Source organism: Nicotiana sylvestris, chromosome 9 (genome assembly GCF_000393655.2).
Source record: "Nicotiana sylvestris chromosome 9, ASM39365v2, whole genome shotgun sequence".
NCBI lineage: Eukaryota > Viridiplantae > Streptophyta > Magnoliopsida > Solanales > Solanaceae > Nicotiana > Nicotiana sylvestris.
In genome coordinates, this window is record NC_091065.1 from 127,504,095 (window position 1) to 127,518,014 (window position 13,920).

At 38.9% G+C, this 13,920-nt stretch overlaps 1 protein-coding gene and 1 long non-coding RNA gene across 2 annotated transcripts; both read left to right on the top strand.

Annotated features, from left to right (window-relative positions):
- Positions 1-4,421: 4,421 nt before the first annotated feature.
- On the top strand, positions 4,422-7,517 carry LOC104245742 (homocysteine S-methyltransferase 1). The gene is made up of 7 exons (XM_009801399.2): positions 4,422-4,724; positions 4,812-4,868; positions 4,939-5,144; positions 5,241-5,370; positions 6,663-6,866; positions 6,971-7,042; positions 7,140-7,517. Exons 1-7 carry the CDS (start codon positions 4,554-4,556, stop codon positions 7,299-7,301), a joined length of 1,002 nt encoding a protein of 333 aa, XP_009799701.1. The 5' UTR covers positions 4,422-4,553; the 3' UTR covers positions 7,302-7,517.
- Positions 7,518-8,556: 1,039 nt separating this feature from the next.
- On the top strand, positions 8,557-10,931 carry LOC104245741 (uncharacterized). The gene is made up of 2 exons (XR_715824.2): positions 8,557-8,976; positions 10,565-10,931. It is a non-coding gene; the product is annotated as an uncharacterized lncRNA (long non-coding RNA).
- The last annotated feature ends 2,989 nt before the right edge of the window (positions 10,932-13,920 follow it).

Here is a 13,920-nt window from a genome sequence, read left to right on the forward strand (position 1 = left end):
GAGATATGACTATTGGTGATGACGGTGTATTGAAGATGCAGGGTCGGGTATCTGTACCCAATGTTGATGGGTTTCAGGAGTTGATTTTAGAGGAGGCCCATAGTTCACGGTATTCCATTCATCCGGGTGCCGCGAAGATATACCAGGACTTGAGACAACACTATTGGTGGAGGCAGATGAAGAAGGATATAATTGAGTTTGTAGCTTTGTGCCTCAATTGTCAGCAGGTAAAGTATGAGCACTAGAGAACGGATGGGTTACTTTAGTAGATAGAGATTCAGGAGTAGAAGTGGGAGCGGATGACCATGGACTGCGTAGTTGGACTCCCACAGACTTTGAAGAAGTTCGATGCCATTTGGGTGATTGTGGATCGGCTGACCAAGTCTGCACACTTCATTCCTGTGTGTACTACCTATTCTTCGGAGCGGTTAGCGGAGATTTATATTTGGGAGATTGTTCGTCTGCATGGTATTCCAATTTCCATCATTTCAGACAGATGTACCAAGTTCATATCACGATTCTGGAGGTCCGTGCAACATGAGTTGGGTACTCGGTTGGAGTTGAGCATGCCATTTCACCCCAGAGGGACGGACAGTTCGAGCGCACTATTCAGATTCTTGAGGATATGCTCCGTGTGTTTGTGATGGAGTTTGGAGGTCCTTGGGATCAGTTCTTGCCACTGGCGGGGTTTGCCTACAACAACAGTTATCAGTCTAGCATTCAGATGGCACTATATGAGGCCTTGTATGGTAGGTGGTGTAGATCCTCGGTGGGTTGGTTTGAGCCGGGTGAGGCTAGATTATTGGGCACAGACTTGGTTCAGGATGCCTTGAAGAAGGTTAAGGTGATTTAGGATAGACTTCACACAACCTAGTCCAGATAGAAGAGTTATGCGGACAGGAAGGTTCATGATGTTTCCTATATAGTTGGAGAGCGAGTCTTGCTTCGGGTTTCGCCTATGAAGGGCGTTATAAGATTTGGGAAGAAGGGGAAATTGAGTCCGAGATTTATTGGTCCTTTAGAGGTATTGAGACATGTTGGGGAGGTTGCTTATAAGCTTGCCTTACCTCCCAGCTTGGCAGAAGTTCATCCGGTATTTCATGTTTCGATGCTCCGAAGGTATCACGGTGATCCGTCGCATGTGTTGGATTTTAGTTCAATCTGGTTGGACAAAGATCTATCCTATGTTGAGGAGCCAGTGGCGATATTGGACTGGTAGGTTCAAAAGCTGAGGTCAAAGAACATTGCATCAGTGAAGGTTCAGTGGCGGGGTCAGTCGGTCGAGGACGCTACTTGGGAGACCGAGCAGGATATGCGCAGCCGTTACCCTCATCTTTTCACTACTTCAGGTATGTCTCTATGCTCGTTCGAGGACGAACAAATGTTTTAAGAGGGGGAGGATGTAACGACCCGGCGGATCGTTTTAAGAATTTACGCCCCGATCCCCTATTAACTACCTTCCCCGTGTTTGTTTCTGCTATTATGAGTTGTCGGGAAGATTCATTTTGAGTTTCAGAGGATTTTGGGACACTTAGTCCCTAAATGAGAGCTTATGCTTTAGAATTTGGACCGTAGTCCGATCAATGTAAAGACGACCTCAAAATGGACTTTTGTCGATTCTGTTAGCTCCGTTGAGTGATTTCGGACTTAGGGGCGTGTTCGGATTGTGTTTTGGAGGTCCGTAGCTTATTAAGTCTTGAAATGCCAAAAGTTAAATTTTTGAAGTTTCCGGATCGATGGTGAGATTTTGATATTGGGGTCGGAATCCGATTCCAAAAGTTGGAATAGCTCCGTAGTGTTGAATGTGACTTGTGTGCAAAATTTGGGGTCAATCAGACTTGGTTTGGTTGGTTTCGGCATCAGTTGTAGGATTCTTGAAATTTCAAGTTCTTTAGGTTTGGATTGGAGGGTGATTTGTGGTTTTAGTGTTGTTTGATGTGATTCAAGGGTTGGACTAAGTTCGTATGATGTTTTAGGATTGGTTGGCATGTTTGGTTGAGGTCCCGGGGGCCTCGGGTGTATTTCAGATGCCCAACGGGTCATTTTTGGACTTAGAGAAGTTGCAAATTTTCTGTTATTGTGTTGCAGAGAAAACCTTCATCGCGTTTGCAAGAGGTGCCTCGTGTTCGCATAGAGTATCTGGGTGAAGCAGCTGATTTGTGCTTCGTGTTCGCGATGATGCCCTGCATTCGTGAAGGCATGGACTCTTTAGCCTTCGCGTTCGCGACATGGTCCATGCGTTCGCCTAGGGTCCACCAGTGTAAGCTACGCGTTCGCGAGTGGACCCTCGCGTTCGCGAAAGAGAAAAAACTGGCTAGTGATTTTTGTGCATCGCGTACGCAACAATGGACTCGCGTTTGTGAAGAAGAACACGTCTGAGCAGAACATAAATTTTAAAATCGAGAGTTTTGAGTTCGTATCACAAAATTGAATTGGGAGCTCGGTAGGAGGCGAATATTGGAGAGATTTTCGGAGGAAGTTTGCGGGTAATGATTCCTAACTCCTTTTTACTTATAACCCATTAATTTAAACATGAATTCATCATCTAATTTCGGATTTGGGGTGAGAAATTGGGAAAAAATTGAGAAACGTTCTTAGGTCTAATTTTGGAGTTTTGATCAAGATTTGGGTATCGGATTGGAGTAATTTTGGTATGGTTAGACTCGTGAGTGAATGGATGTTCATAATCCGTAATTTTAACCCGATTCCGAGACGTGGGTTCAGGAAGAATTTTTGGGCGTTTTTCTATTTTCTTGCCCTAGCTTTGATTTTATTTGCTAAATTAGTTATTTGTAGTTGTATTTACGTTATGATATTAATTTGATTAAATTTGGGCCACCCGGAGTTGGATACTCGTGGCAAGAGCGTAATTTCAGATTGATTTTGAGCCGATTCGAGGTAAGTGGCTTGCCTAACCTTGTGGGGGGGGGGGAATTCCCCTTAGGATTTTAGTATTGTTGTTATATGAGTGCCGTGTACGTGAGGTGACTAGGGCATACGCATGCTAACTATTGAAAAAAATCTCGTTTTTATTAAGTAAATACCTGTGTTTTTCTTGTAATTGAGCAATACTTGTAATTGAAGCCTCTTGTTTAGCCTAGGAAAAACATGCTTATGTGCTCTAATTGTCTTACCTGCTTTATCTGCCTACTTGTATTCTGTGCAGCATATTCAAAGTAGAATTCCTATTTATCCATGAATAGAACTGCAAATTCTTTCTTGATACTGTTGTTTGTTTACTTTGGAACTACTGGATGATATCCTGGGAGATTCCCATGCATGTTTACTTTGGTACTACGGATCGGTATTCCGGGAGATCCCCTTGCACGATTATATTTGGGACTACGGGACGACACCCGTGAGATTTTCCTGTACTGGATATTTACTTTGGGACTACGAATTGGTATTCCGGGAGATCCTCTACACTTTTACGTTTGGGACTACGGGACGATATCCTGGGAGATCCCCTATTGTTATCTCTGTGTACTGAGTGCTTTAATTATATTGTCATATTTCTTTCTGTTTATCCCGTTTTATGTATATAACCAGTAGGGCCCTGACCTTCCTCGTCACTACTCGACCGAGGTTAGGCTTGGCACTTACTGGGTACCGCTGTAGTGTACTCATGCCCTTTTCTGCACATGTTTTTCGTGTGCAGATCCAGGTTCTTCGGTTCAGCCATACTATTAGTGAGACGAGGTGATCTTTAAAGACTTCGAGGTATATCTGTCGCGTACGCAGACCGAGAAGTCCCTCTCTATCCTCTCTTTTAGCTATAGACCTTCTGTACTTTCATTTGATTAGACATTCTAGAGTTAGAACGCTATGAAGTATCCACAACTTGTGATTTCATGAGATTCCGGATTTTGGGAGTTGATTCAGTTTTTAGAGTGTGTATTTGTATATGCCGAGCGGCATCTTAAACATTTTTTATTATGTTTATTCGCAGTTCTTGCTAGTTTCGTATTTCGTTTCCTTTTCCGCAATTTATTGGGCTTACCTAGTCGTAGAGACTAGGTGCCGTCATGACCGTTCACGGAGGGCGAACTTGGGTCGTGACACTTTAAAATCTTGGACCTGTTTCATGTTGTTTTTAAAAAAAATTGAAATATGTTTTGAAAACTGATATCCAACACCGTTTCATCTTCAAACCAATTTCACCCAAATCAAATTTTTCAAAACAAATTTAATAATTTAGAGCCAAAACACTAGCTAAAATGATGAGTCAGCAGGTGTATAAGATTTAGGTAGGTAAGATAGCGATAGTGGAGAGTTGAACCGAGACACATAACATGGACCAACCCAATTCTAGGATGAACTTACTTTCTTAAAGCGTCCGCGTTCACAGCTGTGCTATTTGCACGTCTATTTATAATTTACACACAGGAAAATAAGTCCATGCATAGGATAAAAAATCTCGAGTCCACCGAATAACGCGTGATTGAATTCTGTGTCACCTAACTGGCGCCTATAAAATCTCTCCCATAAACCACTTTGTTGATTTGTTCGCTCTAGCCCTAACACCAGAAGGAGCAAAAAAAGAATTTTGAGAAATGGGTATTGTCAAAGCTAGTGCGTTGTTAGATGATCTGATTGAGAAAGCAGGGGGTTGTGCCGTCGTTGATGGCGGTTTGGCCACGCAACTCGAGAAGCATGGCGCTTCCATTAATGATCCTCTCTGGAGCGCTCTTTGCTTGATCAAAGATCCCGATCTTGTCAAACGGGTACGCCATAATCCCGATCTTGTTTGCGCACTACTAATATTTAGCAATGTGGCTAGCTGTAACGGTGAATTACTTGAATGCGCGCAGGTACATTTGGAATATCTGGAAGCTGGCGCAGATATACTAGTGACCTCATCCTACCAGGTACATTATGGCTAATCAGATAAAAATCCTACTTATTGACAGTTTATAAGGCAGATTTTTATGGTTGTAGGCCACAATTCCAGGATTTTTATCAAGGGGATTATCCATTGAAGAAGCAGAATCCTTGTTAGAGAAAAGTGTGAAGTTAGCAGTTGAAGCCCGGGATAAGTTCTGGAATGTAGTGAAAAGAAATCCCACACAGAGCTATAACAGGGCTCTGGTTGCAGCCTCAATTGGAAGCTATGGAGCTTATCTTGCTGATGGTTCAGAGTACAGGTAGATGACCTTGTTTTATTATGAAAAAATTCAATTACATTTAATGTATGTTTGAGGTCCCAAAAATCTTCATCTTGTGAACTTTGTTCCTCCCAGCGGAGATTATGGACCACATGTATGTCTGGATAAGCTCAAGGATTTCCATCGACATAGACTACAAGTTCTTGTGGATGCAGGACCAGATATACTGGCATTTGAGACCATTCCCAACAAATTAGAAGCTCAGGTATTGTCTTGCATTTAATTCCTTGTATATAGATCGCCATTATTTTGTCAAATTATTGTTTGCAGTAATGTTCATCAGGCATCTTGTTAATCATTGTAGATATTATTTACCTTTAAAATGAGTAACAATTAAATTCGTTCACGGTTTAAAGAATACGGATTTAATTTAATAGAACGATCTAAGAACAACAAATAATTAAATTAAAGAGATAAAACGATCAAACCAAACGCGATGGAATGATTAAGCCTAGCTTTAAGTTGAACACTGAAATTGGCTCCGATCGAGCCCTCGATATGGGCTCGGTTGTAACTGATGAAAACCGAAACTAAAGATAGCTAGAAGACAAAAATGAACTTTATTGCTTTGACATGCATGCCAATAGTGGTTAAAAATAAAAAAGTTATCCCCTTTATATAGTAGGGGAGTTTAATCCTAGTACAAGTCTAAATAAGGTAAAAATTTTCTTTATTTCATTAAACGTCGACCTGCAATTTATATCGGGCGGGATTTGCGCCGTAATATCCGGTTGAGGATGGATATTATGGCTCCCTGCTTATCGTGCTTAACCGTTTTTTTTCCTTAGTCTCGAACCTTTACTCTGTCCGGACCCGGTGTTCAGCCCTGTCCGATCCCGGATGTACCGTTTCCCGGGCTCCGAAACGAGGAACACTTTGGCTTTACTTGAGGTTGCGTCAGATCATGTTTCCCTCTCGTTTCTTTACCGGGAAATCGGAGTAACATTATCCCTGATTTTACCCGTACGCAGATATCTATCTTATTCGGTTCCTGATTAAGAGCAGAAAACATTCGTATAATTGACATCTTCATATATTTATTTGTCTTGGCAGGTCAATAACATTATTTTTGAAACATGGATCTATTAAATTGCTTACACAGTAAAAACACTGGCATAAACAGTTTCTTAACCATTCTTTTTTTTATTATTCAAACAATGTATTCCCAGTATAATTCTTAATAACACAGCTAAAGTAGGACAGATTTTATTTCCCACGTAGTGAAAATAAGAGCTCCAAGGTGCCTCATATGACTTCAATACAGACGGAAATCTAGGCTCAAATGCCAAATCTTCTGTGTGTCTTAACAAAAAATGGTGCTTAAAATGCCTTCTAGAGTGACAAATGATTTTTGCCTGCACCCTTTGAAATTGACATAATTTGTAGCTAAACGTTCTGAGTTTTTACTTTATTTGGTAGTTTTCGCCAAGGCAATACTAGGCTTGGAGGTTGGTTCATTGAAATTTTCCGTACCACATTATGAAACTGATGCTGCAGGCATGTGTGGAGCTGCTTGAAGAAGAAAATGTACAGATTCCTTCTTGGATATGTTTCAGCTCAGTGGATGGTAAGAACGCGCCATCGGGAGAAAGCTTCAAGGATTGCCTTGATGTAATTAATAGGAGTGACAAAGTTAGTGCATTTGGAATTAACTGCGCACCTCCCCATTTTATTCAAACTCTCATCCAGGAACTTAAGGAGGTAATCATTCTCATTTGTAAGAAAATTATCTTTATGAGATAAGTTCCGTAGAATTATAACTTAGAAATTGGGCACATCATTTCTGATCTAGTTCAATTCCACAGTTGACAGCAAAGGCAATAATTGTTTATCCCAATAGTGGTGAGATATGGGATGGCATTTCAAAAAGATGGCTGGTAACTTTTTCTTATCACATGCCTGGATTCCCAGACTTCTTTTTGAGTGAATCTCTAGGTATATGTTCATAACACTATTTGATGACCTTATTGGCAGCCATCGAAATGCTTTGATGAAGAGAAGTTCGAGCAGTTTGCACCAATATGGCGCGACGCAGGTGCTAAACTCATCGGTGGTTGTTGCCGGACAACACCGTCCACTATTCAAGCTATTTCAAAAGCCCTAAAGGAAAGATCTGGATTCGACAGAGCTTTCTAACTGGCCCATCAAAAGTTCAGAAAATGCTTATCAAATTGTTGAATTTGTGTCTCTTCATTTATAACATAGGAAAAACGATATAACTTCTTGTTAGGGGTGGGGGCAAAAGGTGTTGTTGGGGGTGAGTGGTGATGAAAATGTAGTAGATGGAGCAGATAGTAGCTATTGATCCAAACAGAGCAGAGAGAAGCAATTGATAAGGATTTGTTCAGCCCATCAAGTACCTCTTTGTTGTGGCATTGGTTCGGAATATCCCAGTCGCCATGCTGTTTCTGCAAAAATTGCATATTTACAAATTATCTGTAGCTCGCTAGGCGACATTAGCACTTAAAAACTATTTGACTATTAGAACTTAAGGTAATCCATGGATTAAACTATACCATTGAGCAAAAAAAGCTCTGTGGGGTACATTGAGCTGAGCATGAAATGATGTTTTGATAATTAACAAACCATATACGAGAATCAGGTTTCATTGACGACTATTTTTGACCCTCCCTCTCTTCTAATAAATTATTAAGCTTCTTGATCAATAATAATTTAATAAGGTCTTTTTGAAATTATTATTCAAATTATCTATTTTTCTGGAAATATATATAATATATAATAAGTAATAATTGCAGTAATAATAGTTACTAATATTAATTATATGCTTATACTTATAAAATAATAGTGTCTTAAATAATTACAATCATACCACCGCTATTATTTTAATTAATTAACCAATCGGCTTTTATGATTTTAATATATATAACTATGAGATCTTTTTAATTATTTTGATAATATAAAATTAGCTTATAGTAATTGGTTAATAATATTTCCTTTAATTGTACTTTATTATGTTTTATTAGGATTAAATAAGTTTAATTAATTTAATTATGAAAAAGGGGTTAAGATTAAAAACAGGATACATTTGCAATTAGTGAGTTTAGATTAAAGTGGCTATGGGGTTTAATTTCAGCCTATTCTTACAGAACCCAACAAATTTTGTCCAAAATTGGCAAAAAAAAGCACTCCAAAGTCTCTCACAAAACTAAAACAATGCACAGGGATCGTTGATCAAACTTATCAATGGTCCACATTAATCACGCTTTTCCCTTTAGTTTTAATCTCTTGATCCAACGGTCCCGTTTAATCCCCAAATTGTTTTCTTTTTATTCTTTAAACTAAAAATAAATATGAGCCATTGATCTAATTGATCCAACGGCCCAAGATCACTCCTCCATTTTAAACATACCAAACCCCCAAACCATATGTCATTCCCTCACTGCGCCAACCGCCCCATTTCCCTTTTCCTCTCTCACTCTCGTCGTCCTTTCCTCTCTGCAATCTCTGAGACGTGGCACAAATTGATGCAAAGTCTAAGAGACAACTGTGAAACCATTATCGTTACCACTTCCCCCCAGCCGCGAATCTAGCCGAAAATGCCTATTTCCATCATCCCCTTCCAAATCCCCAAATTCCAAAACCCTAGCCTCTAATGTGAAAGGCCCCAAATCTCATCATCACACCCACCTCTGTTCAAAATTGCCATTAAAACATGGCATGCAATTTCAGATTCATGGGAATCTCAACCTCACGGTGAATTATGATGACCCAGAGGCCAAACGAAAGGACCTCTGGGTAAAAGCTTTGTCCGGAGGTCACTAAGCTTCAACGACTAGTCTGTTCTGATAGGGTAATCCTTATTCTCTTTTCCGTCTGTTTTTCAATCCTTTTCCCTTGATATCGTCATATGATCTTTCATTAGTGTTCATAATTTTTCTCTATCTTGTATCAACTTTGAATGTTCAAACTCAGAACCCTAAGGCCAATCCCTGGCTATAAATACCGGCTTAAATGCCTCACCTGACAATCGAACAACTAGTAGTAAATGCAACTACACTAAAGTATAAATATCTCTGCCTATTGCTTATAATTTCTTTTTTTTTTTTTTTTTTTGTTAAACTTAATTGTCTTGAAGTTGAGTGTGAGTACTAATTCCTAACGACTAAGTTCAATACCCTGGTTTGTTTCCCTACGGAAGGTCAGTACACTTTTACAATTCGTTTCAATGGCCAGATCTCATTTATAGCTTCTCATGTGTAGTTATTCTACTTAATTGGTCTAATGAGTGTGTTTCAATCTTGCTTATCATGTTAGCATCTGAAGCATGTTATGAGATTTGTCTACCTAGCTTAGCATGTTACACTTTATGGCTTAATGGTGATCATGTTTCGTTTAGTGAACTACCTATTGACTTGAAATCAAATGCCTGCTTTGTTAGTGTTAGCTGTAAACAAGTGCCCTTGCCATCTTATGACTGTTTGTTGTTGTAAAGACTATGTTTCAAAGTTTTTCATTGGTACGAGTTAACACTGCCTAGTCTGTTGGTTAAGCATTGTTAGTATAGGCTGATTGATAGTTCTAACTAAATGTTATTCTCTTTTACCATGCACTATTATGTTAGAGATACCATGCCTATAGGGTTCAATTTGAGATTAAAATCAGATTACTCTATCATGTTGAATAGCTCTTGTTGTCGCTTCTGTTAACATGACCTTTGTAAGGCTATTTTTTTATCATGAAATGCTTGATCGAGATAGCTTAATATGCATTGAAGTTTGGGTCATTAAGTTTCTGTCCTGGGGGTGTTTTGGTTTCCTATAAATTCTGATTCATGATGAGTGCAAAAGTCATGCTTGTTGTTACCGTATTCTCAGTGAAGCGCTAGACCTCTATTGAAACCTAATAAGGGAATACATGTTTGGAATGTTCATTTCATGATAAACTCTAGCTAAGGTCTCAATCTTGAAAGCATATTTAACATAGTAAGCATGCCTATAGGGATAAATGATTAACAACTTTTATTCTGAGACTCTATTTGATCATATTTGGCTGAAACAGTGACTCCTAAGAAGATTATGTATGTGTCATGGCATATAGAATGATTCTGAGTTGACTCCGAGCCTTTGAAACTTCCTAAACCCTTTTGAGATCCTATACGTGATGATATACTCCTGCATCATGTACTCCAACAGTGATCACTTACTAAGGATACTTTGAATTGGAAGCATGTGTTAGTGCCCTAATTATCTATTTATTTTACCTAACTAACTGTTTAATATTAGTGATAGTATGTCAATAAGTCTAGTTATTTTGAGATTGTTGTGCTTCATTTGATTAAGTCCTTAAACCTGTCATGCTCATATGATTTAAGACATTGCACGGACCTTCTGTGATGTAAGAAGTTTTATTGTGGTTGCTGCTTGGGCCTCCTTGGTCAGGTTGCTTGTGTAAAGACTTTAAGTCAAGATTTATGTGTCAAATCGCTATGCAAGAGCAAGGTTAAGTTGTTAATGGCTTCTATTATGAGCTTGACTTCACTATCAAGGGACCACCTCACTAGCACAAGCACTACTCTGGGTCTTAGAGACCTCTGTGACTCTGAAGTGCCAGGGGTTCATAAGGAGACTTTGTAGGTGAATATGGTTTATTCTAGCCAATGATCCTTGGCCTTGACTAATCCTTAGAGGGGTGTAACAAATAAATGTTTGTTTAGCTTTGTCCTTTGGATCATGTTCATATTCATCTTTTATGATTCTGTATTATGTCTCATATGCAAGTGCTAATGAAATCTTTTTTTTGCATGAACCATTTGGGCCTTATGGAGTTCATGATGAACTCTGGCGCAAGACCACTGAGCTGAGCTGCGTACTCTTCCAGTTGCGTTGCTGTGCTAAAGTATCTTGCTCCTTAAATTTAAATTAGGCCTGACTAATTGTCAGCCCAACACATAGTCTAGTTCTTTCCCTCACTTTATATTGTTGTGTCACGACCCAATTCCTGCCTTATGCCTTGTGATGACACCTAGTCTCTAAGACTAGGTAAGCCGATTGCTTACAACAGTTAAACCAGTTAAACATGATATTTTAAACTAGAGTTTAATATAAATATCGAAATAAAGGTGAAACAAGCCTACGCGACAATAATCACAACAACCTTCCAATACTAGGTAATACAGAGTCACAAACTCTAGATGAATACATAGAGATATCTCAAAGTCAAAATACAATAATGTTCGGATAACGAATTGATTGTACAATCAAAAGAAAAAGGACTCCAAGGGATTGTGATGACTAAGTAGTTCTATCTTGAATCCTCGCGATCAAGAGGCTAACTCCGCCTGAGTCTGTTATCTCCAATACCTGGATTTACACAAAAATGTATGAAAGTGTAGTATGAGTACCCCATGGTTGGTACCTAATAAGTATCAAGATTAATCTCGGTGGAGTAGTGACCAGGTACAAGTCAAGACACCTAATAGTAATAATAACCTCTACAGTATAAAGCTAATAAGGGAAGCAAGAATCAATAAAATGACAACAAGGAATAAACATGTGATAAAAATAGTAAAGTAACCGGAATCATGTTAAAGTACCAGCGAAACCAAATAAGATAAATAAATGACAACCAAATAATCAAGCCGTTCTAACATAAGGTTTACAACAAGATTACTCCGAGATACCTCATCTCATAAACACAAGTCATGAGTCCTAAATCACAAATCATATGCTCATAACATCTTGTGCCACATTATCAATTACGACCACAAGGACAACTCACATGTCATTATCTCAATCCACCCGGCATGGTAACAAGCCCACTATCACAATCCGCCAAGTATGGTCATAGGATCACTATCGCAATCAGTCGTGGTCATAGGATCAATATCATAATGGAAACAGATAATACAAGAGTACATGTGCATGATCAATGAATGTTAAGTTCCATGCTCCTGAACTGGTGTAAACAACATGCTACGGTTGTATGCTTGTGCGAGTGTATTATTATAGCCCAACAAGTAATATCAAAGACACCAAGTAGTTCATTAGAAACAACACAACAAGACACGTAAGGCACCTAATACACACAAGGAAAATCATACCACCACACAAAATTCATCAACATTGTGCCCCCAGGCCAACACATATCAACCCTAACATAGCCCCCCTTATCTCTCCATAATGACAATATCATAATAGCCACCCTTATCACTCTGCCTAGACAATACATCACGATAGCTACCCATATCACTCCTCATAATATCCATCCTTATCGCTCCACCGAGATAATAAACAAAATAGCCACCTATATCACTCCGCATAATTAACAGTAGTGAGATGCCACCATTATGCTTCGCATTGAACAATCAATCCACACACAAATCCGCATGTGCTAACATCACATCAACACATAGGCCTCAACCTTTCAAAAACAGCAGTATCAATGTCACCACAACACATAGCCCACGGCTCAACCACGATGTGAACACAAATCTCAATAACAACATAATGATACAGAAAATAACTCAACAATGAAGGATACTCCATAAACAACAACTTTAACTAAAATAGGTTAATAACTCTCAAAAGGTCCAACTTCCATTACTTTCTTAAGAATTAACTTAACAATGAAAGGCATGACGTATACTAACAACTTCAATTGAATACATATCAGAGTAACTCAACAACGGTGGATAGAACATGTTCTAACAACTTCGGTTTATGCATAATAAATTTGACAATGAAAATTATAACATATAATAGTAACTTCAATTAAGACACATAAGATTAAACTCGACAATGGGAGCTAGAGCATGAAATAACAACTACAATCTAAGCATATAAGAATGAATTCAACAACGAAAGATGTAACAAGTAATAACAATTTCTAATTAAATGCATAAAGTAACCTAAGAGTCTAAATCAGTCAATTTTTCCATATATAAGCTGATTACACTCTCGTCATCTCATGTACACACCTTTCACATAATTCCAACAATACAATCAATCCAAATCCTAAGGGGTCACACAGGGTTAGACAAGATACTTACCTCAAAGAAGCTAAATCAGTACTCTAAAAGGGCCCTCCCGTGTGTAACAACCTCCATACTGATCAAATTTAGTCAAAATAACTTAATATCATAAATATAATAGGAAACAATTTCGGATAATAAAGCTTCAATATTGAACAAGAATAAAAAAGTCAACCCCGGGCTCGCACCTCGGAACCCGACAAAACTCACAAAATTCGAACACCCATTTTGATACGAGTCCAACTATACGGAAATCATCCAATCCCGTCCTCAGATCAGCCCTCAAATCACTATTTTATGTTTTAGAAAGCTTTTACAAAAATCTCCAATTTCTCCAATACAAATCACTAATTTAATGATAAAAACAAGGATGAAATCATGAAATATAACCAAATACGGGTCAAGAATACTTACCCCAATCCAAATCATAAAAATCCCATCCAAAATCACCCAAAATCAAGCTCTACAACTCAAAATATGATAAAATAACCAAACCCTCGAACTATATACTTTCTGCCAGGGATTTCCGCATTTGCGGACAAAACATCGCATTTGCGCTCTCGCTTTTGCGAGCCAAATCCTGCACCTGCGACTTCTACTTACCAGATTAGGACCGCTCCTGCGAATAGACCATTGCATCTGTGACCCCGCAGAAGCGCCCAAATCTCCGCAGAAGCGAACGACCACCTTGAGCCTCTATTTCGCATCTGCGATCAATATTCCACAAATGCGATATCGCACATGCAGTTCCTCATCCTCAGGAGA